General features: G+C 42.3%; 1 protein-coding gene across 1 annotated transcript in view; it reads left to right on the plus strand.

Annotated features, from left to right (window-relative positions):
* The window catches only part of LOC122789852 (THO complex subunit 2-like), a 2,223,396-nt gene that overhangs the window by 1,836,721 nt on the left and 364,351 nt on the right, over positions 1-22,324 (plus strand). The window contains exons 15-16 of the mRNA XM_044057286.1: positions 7,902-7,960; positions 9,477-9,512. Of these exons, the coding sequence (XP_043913221.1) occupies positions 7,902-7,960; positions 9,477-9,512 (95 nt within the window). The remainder of the gene's footprint in view (positions 1-7,901; positions 7,961-9,476; positions 9,513-22,324) is intronic.

Here is a 22,324-nt window from a genome sequence, read left to right on the forward strand (position 1 = left end):
CAGATCTAAGCAATGGAGTGCTCCCAGCACTAAAACTCGGAGTAATAAGCCACCATCCTATGGTAGAATCTCACAATGACTTATCCTTAACCCTTCCAAGCCTTGGCCGAGTACTTGCACCCTTAGGAGGAAACTTTGCCCTGTATGCAAAAAACTGGGAATACATCACCCAGGACAGATGGGTCTTGAACATTGTATCCCAGGGATACAGGTTCTACTTCCACTCACTGCCAACCCCAAGCAGATGGCCAGACCTCCCCCCAAACCAGTGGGCAGAGGCCCAAAAGCAAGTACTTTTTCTTCTCAGTATCAAGGCTATTCAGCATGTCCCAGCAGAGCAAAGGGGACAAGGTTTTTACTCCAGACTATTTCTGGTACCCCGAAAAGAAAACTCTTGGCACCCTATCCTGGATCTGTCTATTCTCAACACCTTCCTGGTGGTTCCAAGGTTCAAAATGCTTACTCTCCAACAGCTGCGTCCTATGCTAGCCAAGCACTCCTGGCTAGCCACCTTAGACTTAAAAAAAGAAGCTCATCTCCACATCCCCATAAGGGAATATTGCAGGAAATGTCTACATTTCAGAGCAGGTTCTATGCACTATCTGTTCTCTGCACTTCCCTTTGGCTTATCTACTGCACCCGGGGTATTCACAAAATGCCTAGCTCCAGCCATTGCATACTGCAGGCAGAGAAAAATTCCAATTTACCCATATTTGGATGATTGCCTGATTCAGGCGGACAGTCAAGAATTGCTACTCCATCACCTGACATTTGTAAAGAGACTTATAACTTCACTGGGGTACACCCATCAATGAAAAGAAGTCACATCAGGTACCCAACCAGCAGATTGTATTCCTGGGAGCAAGCTTGAACACAACTTCCTAGATGGCATTCCTCACTCAAGAAAAACAAATTTATTTAACAAACTACTTCAATCTACTGGTCACCAAAACCCAGCTATCTGCAAGAAAAATACTGCAAGCCCTAGGGTTCATGGCCTCTTGCATTCTACTAATTCCATATGCAAGACTGCATATGAGGAAATTTCAGTGGTACTTAAAAAGTCTCTGGTGTCAACATTCTTAGGACCTGGAAACGATTCCTATCATTCCTTGCCTAAGGGCAGAGTTTCTTTGGTGGGTGGAGGCTTGCTACCACAACAAAGGACTCCCTTTCACTCAACCCCCTGCCACCCAAACCTTAACAACAGACGCATCAGACTATGCATGGGGTGCTCACATGGCAGGACTCGGTATTCAGGACAAATGGAGCCCAAAACAAATGTACATGCCTATCAATCAAAAAGAAATGTTAGCTGTACAGAATGCTCTGACAGCCTTCAAGTGCCTTATTCTTTCAGGGCAATTATTGATAAAGACGGACAACACCACATGTGGTACATAAACAAGCAGGGGGAACCCATTTCTACCCACTCTGCAGGTTAGCCATGGCTCTGTGGAACACAGCCTTGAGCACTCGAGTGCATCTGCAAGTTCAATTCCTGCCAGGCAAACTAAATTCACTGGCACACGACTTAATCAGAAATGTAATGGACCCACACGAGTGGAAACTGGAACCCAAATCATTCAAGCTTCTGACCCCCAGGTGAGGGGTACCATAGGTAGACCTCTTTGCTTCCCCTCAGAACTATCAATTGAGCAAATATTGCACCAGAACAGCCAAGCATGGAAAGTGGATGCTCTGTCCTTTACATGAGAAAAACTCTCAATCTATGCCTTTCCCCCTCTGCCCCTTCTCTCGAAGGTTCTACTAAAGATCAAACAGGATAAGCCAAAGACCATCCTGATTGCACTAGACTGGCCACGCCAGCACTGGTACCCACTTTTACGCTGTCTGACAGCACTGCCACCATGGCACCTGCCTCAGGCCCCCTCCCTGCTGTCCCCAGCAAGAGAGCTGGAATTTGCACCCTCTGCTACCAACCCTGAACCTAGCAGCCTGGTTCATCCCCTGAACTCATCACCAGCAACACTCAGTAAACAGGTGCTGGATGTCATCCTTGAGGGAAGGAGGCCTAGTACTAGAAAATCCTATTCAGAAAAGTGGAAAAGATACTGTTCTTGGACCCACTCTCAAGGAATGGACACAACTGTGCCCAACTTACCTCATATACTAGATTACTTAACTGAACTGCTCCACAAAGGCCTGTCCTTCTCTTCAGTTAAGATTCATGCCTCTGCCTTCTCAGCTCATTGTAATACTGAGCCACCCCTTTTCTCTCATCCTGTGGTCAAACAGTTCCTGAGAGGAGCCAGAAATTTGACCCCCCCCCCCAGGAGCGCTCCCACTCCAGCCTGGGACCTTAACTTTGTATTGGAAAAACTCACACTTCCACCCTTTGAACCTGCTGCTTCAGCAGAGTTAAAATCCCTCTCCTGGAAAACAGCTTTACTTCTAGCCATCACTTCAGCAAAAAGAGTGTCTGAATTGCAGGCCCTTATGTCCGTGGAACCCTTCATTATCTTCCATGTGGATAAGGTTTCCCACAGGACTAACCCATCATTTATGCCCAAGGTGGTATCTAGTGTGGCTTTAAACCAATCCATTCATTTGCCAACTTTCTTCCCTCATCCTCAGAATAAAGGGGAAAAGATCCTGCACTCCCTGGATGTGCACAGGCAGCTTTTGTTCTATCTGGACAGGAGTAAACCTTTCAGAAAATCTGACCAGCTGCTAGTCAGCTTTGCTACAGGCCAAAGGGCAAGTTCATTTCAAAACAAACCATTTCTAAATGGATAGTACACTGCATCCATTTCTGCTACAAACGCCATGGGGGAACCTACCCCACAGGGGATCCAGAACACATTCCACTAGGACTACATCAACCTCTACAGCATTTCTCAGGGGAGTCCCTACCAGGGACATCCTGGAAGCTGCAACCTGGAGCTCTGTACACAACTTCACCAAGAATTACCACTTGCCTCTCCTTTCTAAATCCAGAGCTGGATTTACCACAGCAGTCTTACAGGGCCTGTTTGCCAGCCCTAATGCTTCTTGACTGCCTCCACCCATCCTCAGCTTTGGGAATCAACCCAAATGTGATGACTGCAACAGTGAAACACAAAGAACCATAGTACAGTTGTGTACACTTACCATAAATGTAGATGTTCGAGTGTATTCACTGTTGCAGTCCTGGTTACCCTCCCTCCAGCCCCCTGACTTCTCTATACTTCTATCTATTCTTTGTTTGGCCATATCTTATAACATTGGTATTTACTTTCTACTTGGGGTGTTCCACACCATGTAATTGCTTCCTGTTGTGGGGGCTGCTGACATCTGGGGCAAGAAAAACTGATGTAATGGCATGGCTGCATGTTTTATACCCCAGACGTCATGGAAGAAACGACAGCATCCAACGCAGAAATCCCAAGACTCTGGTATTCAGGCCGACTGAGCGCTACCTGCAGGCAGATAACCCAAATGTGATGACTGCAACACAGTGAATACACTCTAACATCTACATTTATGGTAAGTGTACACAACTGTACTTTCCACAAGCTGAAATATCAGCAGCATGCCATGGAACTCCTTAAACAAAAAATATCTTCCTTTCCTGCTTGTGCAGAAAATAAAGAATTACAAGATCCTATGCATTTTGCAAGTCAAGTTACTAAGCACACCTTGCAGTGTGGCTTTGACACCCTAGAAGCATCTTTCAGGGCAGCAGTCATTGGTTCTGTCCTTGGAAGGCATGCTTGGCTTAAGGAACAGACCTTGCCAGACCACGTCAAATCAAAATTATTGGACGCACTATTGAACAAAGACAATTTGTTTAGCATCAAGGCAGAAGAGGTCTTAAAAAGATGGAAGAAAAAGCTAACTCTATGCAGACAGTTAAAGACTTTTTACAGGTACAGCCTCCGAGGTTCAGTAGGCATTGCCACTCCAAGCACTGGTCCTTTCCTGTCTTCTTCAGGCCAGCTCAGCCCAGAACCAGGGGAAGCAGACACCCCTCTGACAGAAGTCCCAGGGAATGCAGAGATCTAAGCAATGGAGTTCCTCCTCTTCAAAAACAGGGAATGCTAAGCCACCCCCTTATGGTAAGAACTCACATTGACTTTACACCTCCACCCCTTACCTCTGCCCACCTGCTTGTGCCCCTAGGAGGAAAACTCTCCTTCTATGCAAACAACTGGGCCTCTATTACAAACGACTGATGGGTCCTCGACATAGTGTCCCAGGGATACACATTTTATTTCCACACTCTGCCAACCCCAAACGGGTTCCCAGATCTTCCTCTAAATCAGTGGGCAGAGGCCAAAAAGCAAGTCCTTTCCCTGCTGTCCATGAGGGCAATACAGCAAGTTTCTGCAGACCAGATAGGCCAAGGTTTCTATTCCAGACTCTTCCTGGTACCCAGAAAAGAGGGCGCCTGGCGCCCCATCCTCGATCTATCCATTCTAAACACCTTTCTGGTGTTGTCAAAATTCATAATGCTCACCCTCCAGCAGCTTCTTCCCATGCTTTCCAAGGATGCTTGGTTAACCACCCTAGACCTAAAAGAGGCCTACCTGCACATTACAGTCAGGGAATCTTGCAGGAAATATCTACGTTTCAGGGCAGGATCTATGCACTTTCAGTTCTCTGAGCTTCCCTTTGGCTTATCTACTGCTCCCAAAGTTTTCACAAAATACCTGGTTCCAGCCATTGCTTTTTGCAGAAAAAGAAATATTCAGATTTACCCCTACTTTGATGATTGCCTGATTCAGGCAGACAGGAAAAGCTGTTACACCACCTGACCTTTGTAAAGGACCTACTGTCCTCCCTGGGGTATGCTATCGATGAAAAGAAATAAAAACTAGACCCCTCACAAAAAAAAAATTATTCCTGGGAGCAAGCCTGGACACAGGATCCCAGATGGCATTCCTTCAGAAAAACAAGCCTACCTGACAGGCTACGTCTTTCAGCTTGCCACCAGAACCCAGTTATCCTCAAGGAAAATCCTGCAAGCTGTAGGGTTCATGGCCTCCTGCATTCTACTCATTCCATGTGCCAGACTGCATATGAGGAAACTCCAGTGGTACCTAAAAAGCCTTTGGTGTCAACACTCTCAAGACCTGGAAACTGTCATACCAATGATGCCTTGTCTAAGGAAAGATTTTCTTTGGTGGGCAGCAGCATGCAGCCACAACAAGGGACTTCCCTTCTCACAACCCCATGTCGCCCCAGACCCTAACCACAGATGCGTCAGGCTGTGCCTGGGGTGCACACCTGGAGGGCAGCTGCATTCAGGGCCATTGGAGCCGAAATCAAATACATCTGCACATCAACCAAAAAGAGATGCTAGCTGTTCAGCATGCCCTGACAGCTTTCAGACCCCTACTCTCCCCGGGGCCTCTACTGATCAAAACAGACAACACCACAGTGATGTGGTATATCACCAAGCAGGGAGGGACTCTTATCTTCTCTGCAGGCTCGCCATGACCCTTTGGCACACGGCCTCAGCCATGCAACTACAGCTGCTAGCATAATTCCTGCCAGGCTCCCTAAACTCTCTGGCAGACAACTTAAGCAGAAACATGCTAGACCCACACAAGTGGCAGCCATACCTCAGAACCTTTACCCTTGTAACCCAGAAATTGGGCACTCCAAAGGTGGACCTCTCTGCCTCCCACTCCAATCATCAGCTCAGCAAATTCTGCACCAGGGAACCTCACAGCAAGGCCTGGAAAGTGGATGCTCTATCCTTCCAGTGGGTAAAACTCTTGGTCTATGCATTTCCCCTTCTACCACTCATTTCAAGGGTACTGCTCAAAGTAAGGGAGGAAAAACCGAGGGCAATCCTGATTGCCCCAGACTGGCCATGCCAGAACTGGTACCCACTGCTTCTCAGCCTGTCACCCCTGCCACCACGGCACATACCTCAGATCCCAACACTCCTAACCCAGAAGAATGGAGGATTCATGCATCCCCAATTGCAAACCCTCAGCCTGTCAACTTGGCTTATTCCCTGACCTCTCCTCAAGCTGCCAGCCTAAGCAAACAAGTCCTAGATGTTATATGTGAGGCCAGATGCCCCAGCACTATAAAATGCTATGCTGACAAATGGAAAACGTTTTGCACCTGGATCCAGGCTAAGGGAGCTGAAACAGCACAGCCCTCCCTTCCTCTCATCCTGGATTACCTAGTAGACCTACTACACAGGAGTCTGTCCTACTCTTCTATTAAAATTCATGCCTCTGCCATCTCTGCTCATTACAGCATAGAGCCACCTCTTTTCTCACACCCTCTCATCAAACAGTTCCTAAGAGGGGCTAACAACTTAAGGCCACCCAGAAGAGCTCCTACCCTAGCTTGGGACCATAACTTTGTGTTGGAAAAGCTCACCCTACCCCTCTTTGAAACTGCAGCTTCAGCAGTTAAAATTCCTCTTTTGGAAAACAGCCTTGCTTCTGGCCATCACTTCAGCTAGAAGAGTTTCAGAGCTACAAGCACTCATGGCTGTAGAGCCCTTCATCATTTTCCATGCTGACAGGGTCTCCCTTAGGACTAATCCATCCTTCATGCCTAAAGTGGTGTCCAGTGTGGCTCTCAGCCAATCCATTCATTTGCCCACCTTTTCCGTAACCCACAAAATAAGGGGGGGAGGATTCTGCAATCTCTCGATGTGCACAGACAGCTCAGATCTTATCTTTTAGAAAAACTGACCATTTGCCAATCAACTTCGCAGCAGGGGCAGAGGGCAAGGCCATATCCAATCAAATGATCTCCAAATGGATAGCACACTACATCCATTTTTGCTACAAACAGCACGGGAAAAAGCCCCCAAATGAGGTCAGGACACATTCCACCAGGGCAGCCTTCACCTCTGCAGCTTTTCCCAGATGGGTCCCCACTAGGGACATCCTGGAGGCTGCAACATGGACTTCTGTTCATACCTTCACCAAGCATTACCACCTGCCTATCTTCAACAAATCCAGGGCAGGCCTAGCCAGCCCCCAGTCTTCTTGACTGCCTCCACCCTTTTCTTCAGCTTTGGGAATCAACCCAAATGTGATGACTGCAACAGTGAAACACGTAGAACATAGTACAGTTGTGTACACTTACCATAAAAGTAGATGTTTGAGTGTATTCACTGTTGCAGTCCTGGTCCCCCCCCCCCCCCCTGCATCCCCCTTGTCTCTCTCTTCCTCACTCCTTACAGGGAATTTTTGGTATTTACTTTCTACTGGTGGTGTTCTTCCACCATAACTTAGCTCCCTGTTTGGGGGCTCCTGACAGTTGGGGCAAGAAAAATTGATGTAATGGTGTCAGCTGCCTGTTTTTATACCACTGACGACCTGACGTCTGTTCTGGAGTGACAGCAACCAATGCATAAATACTAAGCCTCTTGTATTCGGGCCGACTGAGGGCTACCCCTGGCAGGATAACCCAAATGTGACGACTGCAACAGTGAATACACTCGAACGTCTACATTTATGGTAAGTGTACACAACTGTACTTTTCTTAGCCATTTTGCTACAGGCTTTTTACTTGTTTGGCAGAAAATTCTGGAGGCCACCCCTCCTCTCTATGGGTTTTCTCATAACAGGTTAATTGACCTCCTGGAAAACAGTGCTGGAAAATACTAGTTGCAGCTGAGGAAAGTTCTGATGGTGTTAACAGCTGTGTGCTCCTGGTATGTTCTGATGTTATAGCAGTTTGTGACACTGCATACTTTTAGTATGGAGCAGTTTATGTAAGAATATATGCATTTCATAGATAATACTACTTGTAATATGTTTTCCATTCTATCTTTTTATATCCCACTTGCTCTTTATTGAAATTTATGCAGATCTCCTAATGCAAATGTGTGAATGTTGTAGCTTCCATTTACTGTTTTTAACAGTTTTATGGCTTCTATTTTAACCATTTGCCTTATTTTTTTCTTTTACTTTCAGAACAAAAACGTCGTAAGCTTGATACCCACTCATCACCATCACATTCCTCGACATTAAAGGTTAGTATAGCCTGAGGAAAGCTGTCTCTACATTAGGCTCACCTGTTTGGAATACCAGTGTCCGTCTTCCTTCAAGTTTGATGTCATTTGCACAGTGGAACCTCTGGAGGTTTTAAGTTCAAGTAGAAAATGCATTCCTTTTCTTTCTTTGATGGACTATTTTCCATTAATTTATTAAAAAAAAAAGCTTCAAGGACCTAGCACAAAATTGTAAATAGTGTCTGAAGAGTTCAAAAAGAAAAAAAAATACGCAGAAGTGCCTTGTTAATTTAAGCTGTCCATTATTTGGTGATATGAAATTATCTGCAAGCAAGTTAAGGCTTCACAGAAGAACGGAGCATATTTTTCCAGCACTGATATTGAATATGTTGAACTGAAGATTTCCTGGGTCATGCGGGTTTTAACAAGATACCTCTGAATTCGTTGGCTTCTCGACGATCATCTGATCAATATTTGCCTTCTAAGAAGGAGTCTAAGAAAGGAGTTCGTTTTAAATTCAGCTTGGTGATCAGATCTCCTGTAGTTGTCTATATTCATTGAGCATGCAGCTTCTGCATCTTTTCTTCGAGTGTTGCTTGTATGTCCATTGGGACACCTACCTTGTTGAGCCCTGCATTGCGATTAAAGTTGATGTGGCAGCCAGGTCCGCCGTCCAGTCAGGAGAATCCCATGGCATTCAAGCAGCACAGAAACGTGGGTGTAGCCTAATGGAAGAATCATGGTAGCCATTCCTTGCAGCTCCTTTAATTTTTCTAAGTCATCTATGCTCAAGAAATCATTGAGTTTTCCTTTAACTGTAAGTTTCTAATTTGGCATCAAGAGCATTGGAAAGGAGGACCTTGGTGTGTTTTTAAATTTGTTTTCTGATTTGCATAATAATCATATTTGACAGCACACTAATGTTAAAGTTCATGAATTAAAAATGAAAAAAATTTTCAACTTTTCCTGACACAATTTTAATTATCTGAGGCACCAAATTTTGGTAGTTTAGATGTCCATTTTTAAGTTTAGACAGTGGTAAAGTCTTATTACTTGTCTTAACAGAAATGTTTTTTTTATTTCCATTTAACTGTGCAAACATATGTTATCTTACTTAACTAGAAATGTTAAGTTTTTGTTTGGTATTTTAATGCTGTCATGCACTAAGACTAATGCCAGCTGTAGAGCTATAGTTGCCAGTGATCACCTAGGATTGTCTTATTTTTTCCATAAATTAAGAAGTTATAAGTTTAATGTATTCAGTGTATTATACAGAAACTCATGCATTTGATATTTTTCATTTGTAAAAAGATATTTAAAGAAACTGACTTTCTGTGCTTTGTAGATGAGACTCGCCTTGCTAATTCATATGGAGTTATGTTTTTAAAGGTTCCCCTCTGTATCTAACAGTGTGAAAGACTTGCTTCTCAAAGGTGTAACTGCATGTTGAGGCATTGCCATCATCGTGCCTTCCGCTGTTCTTCATGGTTTCTGTGAACTGTACCTGCTCATGTGTCATCTCCATTCATTTCTACAGGATAGCCCCGGCGAGCTCAAGGATGCATCTATAAAGGTTTGACAATTTCTTTAATGTGTTGTTGTTAGCAGAAAAAGTAAACATGATTACTGGATGAAGCAGGCATGTTAAAGGTGCCTTTGTTAAGGGATAGATTGGCCCTTTGAAATGTGTTTTCCTAAGCTCTGTCCCACTGTAAAATGAAGGTTTATACCATTCATGTTTTTTTTTCTTCTCTTCGCCAAGAATTAAGCAAGGGTCTATATTACGTGATCGAACATTCAGATGTCCGAACACGTAATGATCAACCTCAATTGAGCGAAACGGCAGAATGTCAAATAGGTAAATGGAAATCTCCGTAAGGGGAGATTTCTGTTTACTGCAATGTAGTGTGGTCTCAGAGTTGGTATATTTAAGTAGCGGGGGGTATGGGGGGTGCAGGGGGGCTTGCCCCCAGGCATAAAACAGTTTAATGGTTTGTTTGGGTTTTTATTTTTTTCCGGCCGTTCGACATTTTGCCAGTTCGCTCTGTTGGGTTCGATCATTACGTGTTCGAACATCTGAATGTTCGATCACGTAATATAGACCCATTAAGCAACATATGTATATGAGTATGTTTTACTTGTTTTAGCTAATGCTGACAGGATTGTATTTGCACATATCCTTTAATTTACTTCTTGATTGCAGGGATGAGTAATTTGCCTTAAATAATTTTGTTAAATATATCTTTATTCTGCACTGTATAAAGTAAACTTCTTTCTTTTGGTCACATTAGTGTAGTTATATAAAGCTGTTGCAGTTCTTAAAATTGATAACTAGTGATCTTATTCTTAATCCAAACTGCTTGCATTGTCCCAGACTATATGTGTACTCTTCACGTTTGTTTTGCTTTGGAAGCTTTTCAGACTTTTTTTTTCCCATCTAGGGCATGATGTAGCAGTTCAGAGGATTCTTGGGGCATTTTCTTCAGTAAATTTACTATTTGTTTAAATAAGTATGTACAGTTATTCATTTTTTTTCTCTACACACTGATTTCATAATTGATGCACTTGTGCCTTTAAGCAACTTTTAATGGACATATTCATATTTTGGTGATTTTTCTCCTTTGCATACACTTCTGTTTTTTCAAATACGCTTGCAGATTTAACTGAATTTTGTCCATGCGTCACTGTATGCATTTAGTCTGCATTTGTGTGTTTTTTATTTATGTACGCATTTATGGAGAAGATGGAATAGAATTGAATGTTTCCTATAAACTTGGACATAATTTTAAATTTATTTAAAAAACAAATAGTAAATATTTACTATTAAATAAAATGTCATATGAAACAAAGCAGTATCTGACAGTGTGTGCTAGACACTACAGCTAGAGAACTCTTGCTTTTTACTCTCCTCTGTACTGCAGCAGTATACTAGCCTATATAAAAAAATCCATAAGTTTAATAAACCTTACAAGAATGTAGTCAGATTTGCAGCTAACTAACCTTTCTCACAGAACTCATCACTGCCAGGCACAAAAAGCAGATGATTTGATTATCCCTAAAAAAAAAAAAATCAGCATCCCACATACAGGTCTCAAAATTCTTCATAATTTTGTTCACAAACCTAACAAATACCCAGAACTGCATTTTCTTGAACTAATCTACAACCCACCACTCAAATACTGCTAACATCACAACAGAAGCACCCAATAACTATAGCTAAATTTTACAGTCATTCAGATGATTACGTATATTCTTCTTACTTACATATTATGTCCTCATTGTGTAACTCTGTTGTACTAGAATTTAGAAAATAATGCTAAGTATTTATACATAAATTAAAACCTTTCTTAATTAGTAAACATTGTACCTGTATATTAAAATTTACACAAACAGGGATGGGCCCAGTACCATAAAAACACCATTAATTTCAGTCATCCTCAGAGTTGTAGTTTAATTCTTTTTGTGTCACCTTTCAGATAATCTTCCTTTCTTTCCCTTGCCTTTAGTGTAGAAAATCTGACAAAATCCTATTTTTTTATTTATTTTTTTTGTGTGTGTGTTCGATGTTCGGGGGTTTTGACATTTTCGTGTCTATTGTTGCGCTGTCGACAGTTTGAGTTTTCGACAGCGTAATATAGACGCGAATTTCCATTACTTTCCAAATATAACATTTGATACTGTCTTTCGGCTTTTCCCGGTTAGGGGTCGCCACAGCGGAACTCCGTTCCGCTAATGATTGGCAGTAGAGTTTTACGTGCTGGCTTGCCAGGCCTAATGCACAACCTTCAGCGAAGGAACGCCCATTCACGCATGTCGACACACAGAAGACGCTCTGAGAATCGAACGTGCAACGTCTAACTGTGAGGCGACAACGCTACTGCAGCACCACCTCCGCAGTATCAAATATAACATTTGATATTTTGTTTTAAATACTATTTGTAAGAATTATATTCTTGTATAACCTTTGTAAACATTCCCTTCTTTCAGCAATATAGCAACAACTGATTTTTAATGCTTTATAGTAGTTTGCCATTGACTGCAGCTGTTTCACATGTATAAAACTGTGTATGCCTATTAATTGTATACATGCAAGTAAGATTTTGTATATAATTGTTCACTAACTTTGCTGTCCCATTTTGTGTGTGTGTGTGTGTGTGTGTGTGTGTGTGTGTGTGTGTGTGTGTGTGTGTGTGTGGTCTTCTTCTTCTTTCGGCTTTCCCCGGTTAGGGGTTGCCACAGCAGATCACCTGTCCGCTCATGATTGGCAGTGGAGTTTTACAGTGTTGAGTTGCCAGCCCAGCGCCCAACCTTCCACAGAAGGCACACACATGCACACACACACACCTAGGGCCAATTTAGAGTGTCCAATCCACCTACAGCATGTCTTTGGGATGTGGGAGGAAACCGGAGCACCCGGAGGAAACCCACGCGACCACAGGGAGGACATACAGACTCCGCACAGAAGGCACCCCAGCCGAGAATTGAACCAGAGAACCTGTTGCTGTGAGGCAGCAATGCTAACAACTGCACCACCGTGGCTGCCCTGATACACACACACACACACACACACACACACACACACACACACACACACACACACACACACACACACACACACACACACACACACACACACACACACACACACACACACACACACACACACACACACACACACACACACACACACACACACAATGCACCTGAGTGAGATAGAGATTTTGTTTGTGTGTGTGTATATAATCTTATATAAACACACACATATATTTTATTATTAAAAATGGTCTGCTGTTAAAAAAAAGAAAATGGGCCATTGTAAATATGTTGTTTAGCCCTTAAGTAGTTTCATTTTGTATATTTTCATAGAGCAATTTGGAAGTGCGTCTTAGAATGTTAACATAGGTAAATATTGACTAAAGCAGTTGGGCTCAGAAGAGCATATTAAATTAATTCTGATCAGATGAAAAAATAAGATCATAAGTATGTTGAAATGGGTATTAAAGGAGGATAGTCCTTTTCATTGATTTTGAAAACATTATAAAATGTCTGAATGGAAAAGGTTGCAGACATTTAGAGTTGATAGAAAGATGTAAAAAGATGTGAAAAAAAGTTGACCAGATCGTTGTAATAATTGTCTGAGATGTAGTATATTAAGTGCATACTTGTACAGTGTAATAGATGTAGGAAGCAGACTTCCGTGAAAAGAAGATAAGGAAAATAGCAACAGTGATGAAGCAGGAACGAGTCAGTGGTAGTTTTCATTGATTAGCTGAAGGTAAGCAAGCTGTGTGAGATAATATCTATGAACCAGGGCCAGCTCATGCTACTGGACTTCTGGGCTGCAGTACAGTTGAAGTAAAATGCATCTTTGTTTGCTTTTATTTTCCCCTAAAACAGTTGATTTTTCCCATTTTCAGAACTGGAACTCTGCACCAGTGCAGTGCATGCACAGACTTCCAATTTCTCTTTTTAAAAAAGTCAGCTGAGTCATTAGGGCTATTTTTAAAGCAGTCCAGCCTTTGTGCATATGGCCTTTATTATAGGCCCTTCTGACATTTAGATATATATAATCATATTCCAGTTGTGACTGCTTGGGCTGCTAGATGAAGCAGTGAACAGTGTCTTTGATGGTCTCCAGCTGCTTTATTGCAGCACAGGAGCAAACTTTTCTTTTCATTTAAGTACCATTTTTAATTAAATTATGCATTCTGCAGTGCCTTTCAGCCTGAAGGGCAGTATAATATTGTTTGCATTTGTGTATATGCAGGGGCACTGCATTGGATTACACTGTGTGCATCTGACAGCACCTACCTCAAATATGTTATGACTATTGAGGATGTATGTATTCATCCAGTTAATCTTAGTCAGTCGTTTGAGGTATACACAGTCAAAGTGGCTGCAATAGCCATCCACTGTATGCGTATGTGTGTGTCTGTGTGTATGTGCATGTAAGTGGGTGTGCGATGGGATTGAAATAGATTACTGTGACCATTATTTTTTATTTTATTAAAGTTAGATATCGGAAATGTACACAGTCGCAAACTGGTTGTAATTGCTGGGTATGGGGGCTGTTTGTGGCAGAAAATATTCTACTTTGTGGTCATTTGTCTGGCTTTGGATTAATGTATATTTGTGTGAAGGGAGTTTGGAATAATGTATTATGTGCGAGAAGATTGAAAGCATTACTGTGGGCATTTTTTTATCACAATTAGACATCTTAGCTGCACACGGTCAACAGAGTGGTAATAATTACTGGGTACAGGTGCTTTTGTGGATGAAAATGATAGTGGCTCTATTGTTATTGCTAAGGTTAAAGTGTCATTAATCTGACTTTACAGGACCTGTATGTATTTATGTTAAGTAAGTCAGATACTTTACAGGGCATTCCATGTGTTTGTGTGAAACATTCATGAAATACATTGATATGACCTTTATTTTATTTTTTACCACAGCGAGAAATCTACGGTGTATGGAGGGCCTATAATTACTGAGTATAGGAGATATCTGCGGATAAAAATGACTGACACTATTTTTATGATAATGTTAAACATTCATTTATCTGCCTTTGTAAAACATGTATACATTTTTGTAACACAAGGTGAAGTACTTTACTCTGGCCATTTTTATGTAGTTGTAGTCCGGCATCTGAGGTACGCATAAGTCATTTTGTGGACCAGTGTAAGCCTTACCAAAAAAAAAAAAACTTAACCAAATGTTCCCTGTAGCGTCAAGGAGGACAAGACCAGATAGATGGGAGAATTTGCGACTGCCCATCCAGTTATGTAGATTTACCTTGAAAGTGGCAAGGATGCTACCCTGCTTAACATGCAGTAATTTGTTCAACAGCTGAGGAAATATGTTGGGATATGAATCTGTTACACCAACATATCTTATTTATCTGCTGATGAAGGTTTCTCCTTTAACTTGAGTATTTGAGGCATTATTAGATGTTCTTCGTGTTTCACTGTTGCAGTTATTACATTTGGGTAATCTGCTGGCAGGTTGCCCTCTGTCGGCCTGATTAACAAAGTCTTGGGTCCTGCATCGGTTGCTGTCCCTTCTTCCGTGACATCAGGTCGTCGGGTATAAAACATGCAGCCAACGCCATTACATTAGTATTTCTTGCCACGCGGTGCCCGAAGCAGAAGCAGTTCACAAGTGCCGGTCAGCCGACTTCTGAAATTTTCATTTTCTAGTTTCATATCCGAAGTCTTCAACTAAAAAGCTAAGTACCCCATTGGGGAAACTTTTTCTTGCTCCTTACCGATGTCAGTAAAAGTTAATAATTGCATTACTTGTGGGAAGCAAATACCTTATAAGGATTTCCATTTGTACTGTATTCCTTGCCTAGGCCCTGACCACGACGTACCTTGCTGTCGATTCTGTGCTGTATTTAATCAACGCACTATTAAACGTCGGTACAGTTTTGCTTCTGAATATTTTGGCTCACGCTTTAATTATCCAGAAATGTCGTCAATTAACAGTCCGACTACTGGAATACCTAAAAAACGCAAAGAAAAAGACAGAGACAGGCCGTTGAGGTCCAAAACTGCCGACAACGCTTCTTCTAAGCTAGTCACCAGTTCGCTGGTACTCAGTGAGATGCTTTTGCAGCCCCTGATGCACGCTAATTTTGATTCACAGGCCTCTACAGAGACCCATTCGGAGTCCGGTATGCCGCGAGATGCTTCAATTATGGAACCCGCAGATGGGTCCAGAGCCACTGTGCAGGCACCGGCTTCTGAGGGTGTTTTTAGGCCTACAGATTTGTATATTAGACCAATGGCATCTTCAAAACTAAGGCCAAAATCTCGACCAATGTCTGAAAAACAGATGCCTTCTCCTTCCTCAGCATAGACCTTTGGCTATACCTCCTGTACTAGACATTGTTGATGATGTTTTCTCAGAATCTAGTATGGCTACTGATTCTCTGACTCCGGCTCCTTGTAAGCCAGACAGATACTACAGGGTTCCTGACTCCCACAAATTCCTTTTCAAAAATCCTGTTGCGGATCCTGAAATAATTTCTCAGGGTCCCAAGGGCATTAAGGCTTCTACTGCTAAAAATCCTACCCCTTCTGATAAGAGATTCCAGGGCGCTGGATAGATGGGGTAAAAAGGTTTACACTTCTGCAACCTTGGCAATCAGGGCTTTAAAATGTCAATTTTATATGCTTAAATATCAACAGCATATCATGGGACTGCTTAAACAGAAAATAATGTTAGTTTCTGACTGTGTGGAAAATAAAGATTTACAGGATCTATTGCATTCAGCTGAACAAGTTGGAAAACATACTTTGCAATGTGGTTTTGATTCTTTGGAGGTCTCTTGCAGGGCTGCTGTAACTGGGTCTATGCTAAGAAGGCATGCTTGGCTCAAAGTGCAATCTCTGTCTGATCATGTTAAAGCAAAATTATTGGATGCTCCTTTACAACAGGACCATCTCTTTGGTAATAAGGCTGAAGAAGGTCTAAAAAAGATGGAAGATAAAGCTAAATTTATGCAAACTGTGAAAGATTTCTTACAAGTGCAACCTCCAAGATTTAGTAGGCACTGGCCTAGTAAGAACTGGTCCTTTCCAGTCTTTTCGAGAGCCACTCAAGCCAATCCCAGACATTCCAAAGGCTCCAGGTTTCAGTTCTAAGGGACTTTCAGAACAAAACAATGGGGTGCTTCCTCTTCCAAATCTGGAAACAACAAGACACCTCCCTATGGTAAGCAGTCTCAATGACTTCCTTTTACACTTAACAAGCATTTACCTTTTAGCCGCCCCTTTGGGGGGAAAACTGGCTCTTCATGCAAGAAACTGGCAACTTATAACCTAGGACAAATGGGTTTTAAATATAGTATCCCAGGGATACAGATTTCATTTCCACACGTTGCCAATTCCAGATGGATGGCCTGACCTGCCCCCAAATCCATGGGCAGAGGCCCAGAAACAAGTACTTTCCCTCATGAGTATGGGGGCTATTCAACCAGTACCAAAAGAGGAAAAGGGACAAGGTTTCTATTCAAGTCTTTTCCTGGTACCCAGAAAAGACAAATCAGGGCGTCCAATTCTGGACTTAACTACTCTAAACACCTTTCTGGACATTCCAAAATTCAAGATGCTGACTCTTCAACAGTTACTTCCTATGCTAGGCAAAGATGCCTGGTTGGCAACTCTAGATTTAAAAAGAGGCTTACCTGCATATCCCAGTCAGGGAATCTTGCAGAAGATACCTCCGCTTCAAAGCAGGCTACTTGCATTACCACTTCTCTGCACTGCCCCTTGGCTTATCTACTGCGCCCTGGGTCTTTACAAAGTGCCTGGCTCCAGTAATTGCATTTTGCAGTCAAAGAAATATTCAAATATATCCATACCTGGACGATTGTCTAATTCAGGCAGAAAACAGGGACATTCTTCTAAAACATCTGGCGTTTGTAAAAAGGGTTCTAACTTGTCTAGGGTACACTGTAAACGAAAAGAAATCACAACTGGCACCCTCTCAAAAAGTTATATTCCTGGGTGCAAGCTTGAATACAACTGCCCAGATGGCTTTCCTTACACCAGAAAAACAAATTCATTTGGTGACTTATTTCACACAGGTGGCCACAAAAACCCTGCTATCTGCAAGACAAATTCTGCAAGCATTGGGGTTCATGGCCTCCTGCATTCTTCTAATTCCATATGCAAGACTGCATATGAGGAAACTTCAGTGGTACTTAAAAGGTTTATGGAGTCATCATTGTCACAGCCTAGAAACAATGATTCCTATCATACCTTGCCTACAGCTAGAGTTCCTATGGTGGGCAGAGGCCTGCCACCAAAACAAGGGACTGTCATTCACACCACCCCCTGCCACCCAAACCCTAACTACAGACGCATCAGACTATGCTTAGGGGGCTCATCTGGCAGGGAAGTGCATTCAGGGCAAATGGAGCCCAAATCAAATGTACCTTCATATCAATCAAAAAGAAATGCTAGCTGTACAAAATGCACTGACGGCCTTCAAAGGACTACCATCATCCAGGACAATTAATGATAAAGACAGACAACACCACGGTTATGTGGTACATAAGCAAGCAGGGGGATACACACTCGTACCCCCTTTGCAGACTAGCCATGGCATTGTGGAACACGGCCTTGACCTATAAAGTACAACTACAAGCTCAATTTCTGCCAGGAAAGCTAAATACTCTGGCAGATGAACTAAGCAGAAATCTCATGGACCCTCATGAATGGAAACCGGAAACACAGATTTTCAACATGTTGACACATAAATGGGGGAGCCCAGACATGTATCTTTTTGCCTCACCCCAGAACTTATCAGTTGGACAAATTTTGCACAAGAACTCATCACAAAAAAGCCTGGAAAGTGGATGCTCTGTCCTTCAGCTGGAAAAACCTATCTGTATATGCCTTTCCCCCTCTGCCTCTGCTCTCCAAAGTTCTACTAAAAGTCAAACAGGACAAACCAAAAATGATTTTGATTGCTCCAGACTGGCCTCGCCAGCACTGGTACCCACTCCTGCGCAGTGTGTCACACCTTCCACCATGGCACCTGCCTCTGACACCTTACTTACTGTCTCAGAAGAACAACCAAATTCTGCACACTCCTCCCCAAACTTTGAATCTTGCAGCATGGCTAATCACCTAAATTCACCCTTAGCATCCCTCAGCAAACCTGTGATGGATGTCATTTTGGAGGTGAGAAGACCTAGTACTACAAAATCTTATGCTGACAAATGGAAAATATTCTGTGCCTGGAATCAATCTCAAGGGATAAGCACAGCAGTGCCCAACATTCCTCAGATTTTGCAGTACTTAACTGAGATGCTTCACAAGGGCCTGTCCTTTTCTTCCATAAAAATCCATGCCTCAGCCATTTCAGCTCATTACAACACAGAACCTCCCCTCTTCTCTCATCCTCTGCTAAGGCAGTATCTCAGAGGGGCCAAAAACTTAAGACCACCCAGGAGAGCTCCAACCCCTGCCTGGGACCTCAATTTTGTATTGGAGAAGCTTACTCTCCCTCCTTTCGAGCCAGCTGCTACTGCAAACTTAAAATTTCTCTCCTGGAAAACGGCTTTCCTTTTAGCAGTCACTTCAGCTAGAAGGATTTCCGAATTACAGGCTCTTATGGCAGTGGAGCCTTTCATAATTTTTCATGCGGACAGGGTATCTCTCAGAACCAGTCCATCCTTCATGCCTAAGGTGGTATCCAGTGTGGCTCTTAATCAGACCATTTATTTGCCAACTTTCTTTCCCAATCCACAGGACAAAGGGGAGCAGATTCTGCATTCATTGGATGTACACAGACAACTTAGATTTTACTTAAACAGGACTAAATCTCAAAGAAAATCTGAACAACTGCTGGTGGCATTTGCTGCAGGGGCAGAGGGAAAGGCTATTTCAAAGCAAACCATTTCCAAATGTATAAGCCATTGTATTCGTTTCTGCTATATGCACCATGGAAATATATATATGGACCTATCCCCCAGGGGATCAGATCCTATTCCACCAGGGCTGCATCTACTTCATCAACCTTTCTCAGAGGTGTTCCTACCAGGGACATTCTAGAAGCTGCTACCTGGAGCTCAGTTCATACTTTCACCAAATATTACCATTTACCACTTTTCTCTAAATCCAGAGCTGGCTTTGCCACTGCTGTCCTGCAGGGTTTTATAGCTGATCCTAATGCTGTATACTTCCCTCCACCCAACCATAGCTTTGGGAATCTACCCAAATGTAATGACTGCAACAGTGAAACACGAAGAACATAGTACAGTTGTGTACACTTACCATAAATGTAGATGTTTGAGTGTATTCACTGTTGCAATCCAGGTTACCCTCCCTCCAGCCCCCTATTTTTCTCTGGATATACCTCTACTTTCTTTCACTATGCTTAAAAGCCCTTTTGGTGTATTTGCTTTTGGTTGGAGGTATATTTTTTGTGTGTTTAATTTTATTTGCTCCCCATTTGGGGGGCACCTAACATCTGGGGCAAGAAAAACTAATGTAATGGCGTTGGCTGCATGTTTTATACCCCTGACGACCTGACGTCACAGAAAAAGGGACAGCAACCAACGTAGGACCCAAGACTGAGGGCAACCTGCCAGCAGATTACCCAAATGTAATGACTGCAACAGTGAATGCACTCTAACATCTACATTTATGTTAAGTGTACACAACTGTACTTTCTGTGAAGGAATAAGAAGTTAAATAGGGTTGGGTCTCTCATAGCTGGAAAGGCTAGATCTCCAGAAAGAAGTTTGCAAGAAACCGAGTACAAAGAAAGTGCTGCTATTCTCTCTCTTGATAACTTAGGTATTTGAAGCCACTGATCTTTTTAGTTATGAATCTCTTGAGGTGTCTCAAGTTGTGTGATATGTTTATTCATATACATGCCAAAAAGTTCATTATATTCATTAATGAATCTTATAAGGTAAGAGTAAATGAAAGTTTACTTTTTTTAGCTGTAGTAGCGTTGCCTTTGGAAATGTGGTGAGTCAGATAAAAGGCATCCCAAACTAGTATGGAGACATGATGGGCAAATGATAAGGAATTATCAAAAAGAATGCCTAGATCATTTAAAACATATCTGATTAGAGGGGAGCATCATCTGTATGGTAAGTTAAACTATTTTGTTTACCAGAGTGAACTATGCTACATTTTACATTTAATTTGAGACCATTATCCTTGCACCAGTTTTGGAGCAGTTGACAATTGCTTGAAGATTGAATAACAGCATCCAATTTGCAGTCATCTGCAGACTTAGTTAACCACAGGCCAGGAGTGCTGACCTTTGGGTCTAAGGGGTCTATATTATATTTTCGAAAGTTTCAAACATCGAACACCATATGAGCGAAGTGTGAAATTTCGAAACTATAATAATAAAAAAAAAACTATACTTACATAAACGCCCCCCTGCACCCCCTATGTGGGGGGCTGCACCCCCGCTACTTAAATATTCCTACTCTGAGATTGGACTGCATTGAAGTAAAGGGAAAATATTCCCTACAGCGATTTCCGTGTTATGCGCGCGACGTTTTGACCAATCGGGTTTGCTCAAAACGCTTATGCCGTTTACAATTTTCGATCACACAGTAGGAACCTGGGTCTAAGAAATAAATTCCAGATAAGAAAAGGACCAAAACTGAGCCAACTGGTGTATCACTGGCAACTTTGTTGCTTTCAGAAGTTGCACCTGCAGCTCTAACTGCATGGGTTTTGTCAGAAGATCAGTTAACTATTCACTGCACAGTATAAGGATTTATGTTCAGAATAACACGTCTGTCAATAATGCCTGCATGGGGGAACAGTGTCAGAAGACTTGACCAAGTCTAGATATACTGTATGCACTGCCTAACTACTATACACTGTTTCATTTACTTTTTAAAAGAAATTAATCAGGTTCTAGAGAGAAGATCTTCCTTAGACAAAACCAAATTGAAGCATGTCCAGGGTTAAGATTTTCAATGTCCAGTTTGATGTCTGAGGTACGGTACTTCATAGCTTGAGCTAAAAAAGTGGCTTACATGGATGGGTACAGAGGCCATCTGTAGACAAAAGTGACTTACCCTGCTGCTGTTAAATCACAGTTAAACAGTTACTAACTTGTCTTAGATGGAGCAGTGTCACACAGTATATTGTATTTGCTAAAACTGATGATGTGTATATATGTGAAGTTGCAGTCTGAGTTGGTAATAAGTTAGTTATGATTTCTTTCACATTTCACAGTCCATTTTCAGCATTTTACACAGTAAGTGGCTGTTTTTGGTCATCTGGTTAAGATGTTTGTAAGCAGAGGATCACTGACATAGTGTTGAAGCAAGAAGGGTTGCTAACTCGCATTGCATGTTGCGTGCTAATGTTCTTAGTTGCTTCTCCTCCTTTTTGGAGACTGCATATCCTGCATGTCTCTCTCTAGGTTTTATCCAAGTGATCTAGTTTCCTCCAATACCCCAAATACAAACAATAGGTGAATTGGTGTTCTTCCAGTTTGTCTGTAGTAAGTCTGCAGTGTGTGTGTGTTCTGGTAGACCTCGCTTATCAGGTGCATTTGTCTGTTGTGTATGTACATGTGAAAAAAATATCACCAGTATCATATGTGGAGTATACAGCAGTGGGGTTACACATACATAACTCTTCTGGCTAGCCACAAAAAAATAGTATTTTTCAAAATTAAGGCATATAATGTATCATAGAGCATCTAGAGGTCAGAACTTCTGAACACTGTCAGGCTCCTGGCTGTATCTGTACAAATGGACCTTAAAGCAGGAGTAGTTGGGTTGGCCTAATTCTCAGTTTTTGCCTTGTGCCCTGATCTAACATAGGCCAGCTCAGATGGTCGTTGTAGCTTGTGTGGGGGCTGAAGGAGAGTGTGGTCATTATTTCTTTA

Source organism: Protopterus annectens, chromosome 15.part0, assembly GCF_019279795.1.
Source record: "Protopterus annectens isolate FY-2018-M chromosome 15.part0, PAN1.0, whole genome shotgun sequence".
Lineage (NCBI taxonomy): Eukaryota > Metazoa > Chordata > Ceratodontiformes > Protopteridae > Protopterus > Protopterus annectens.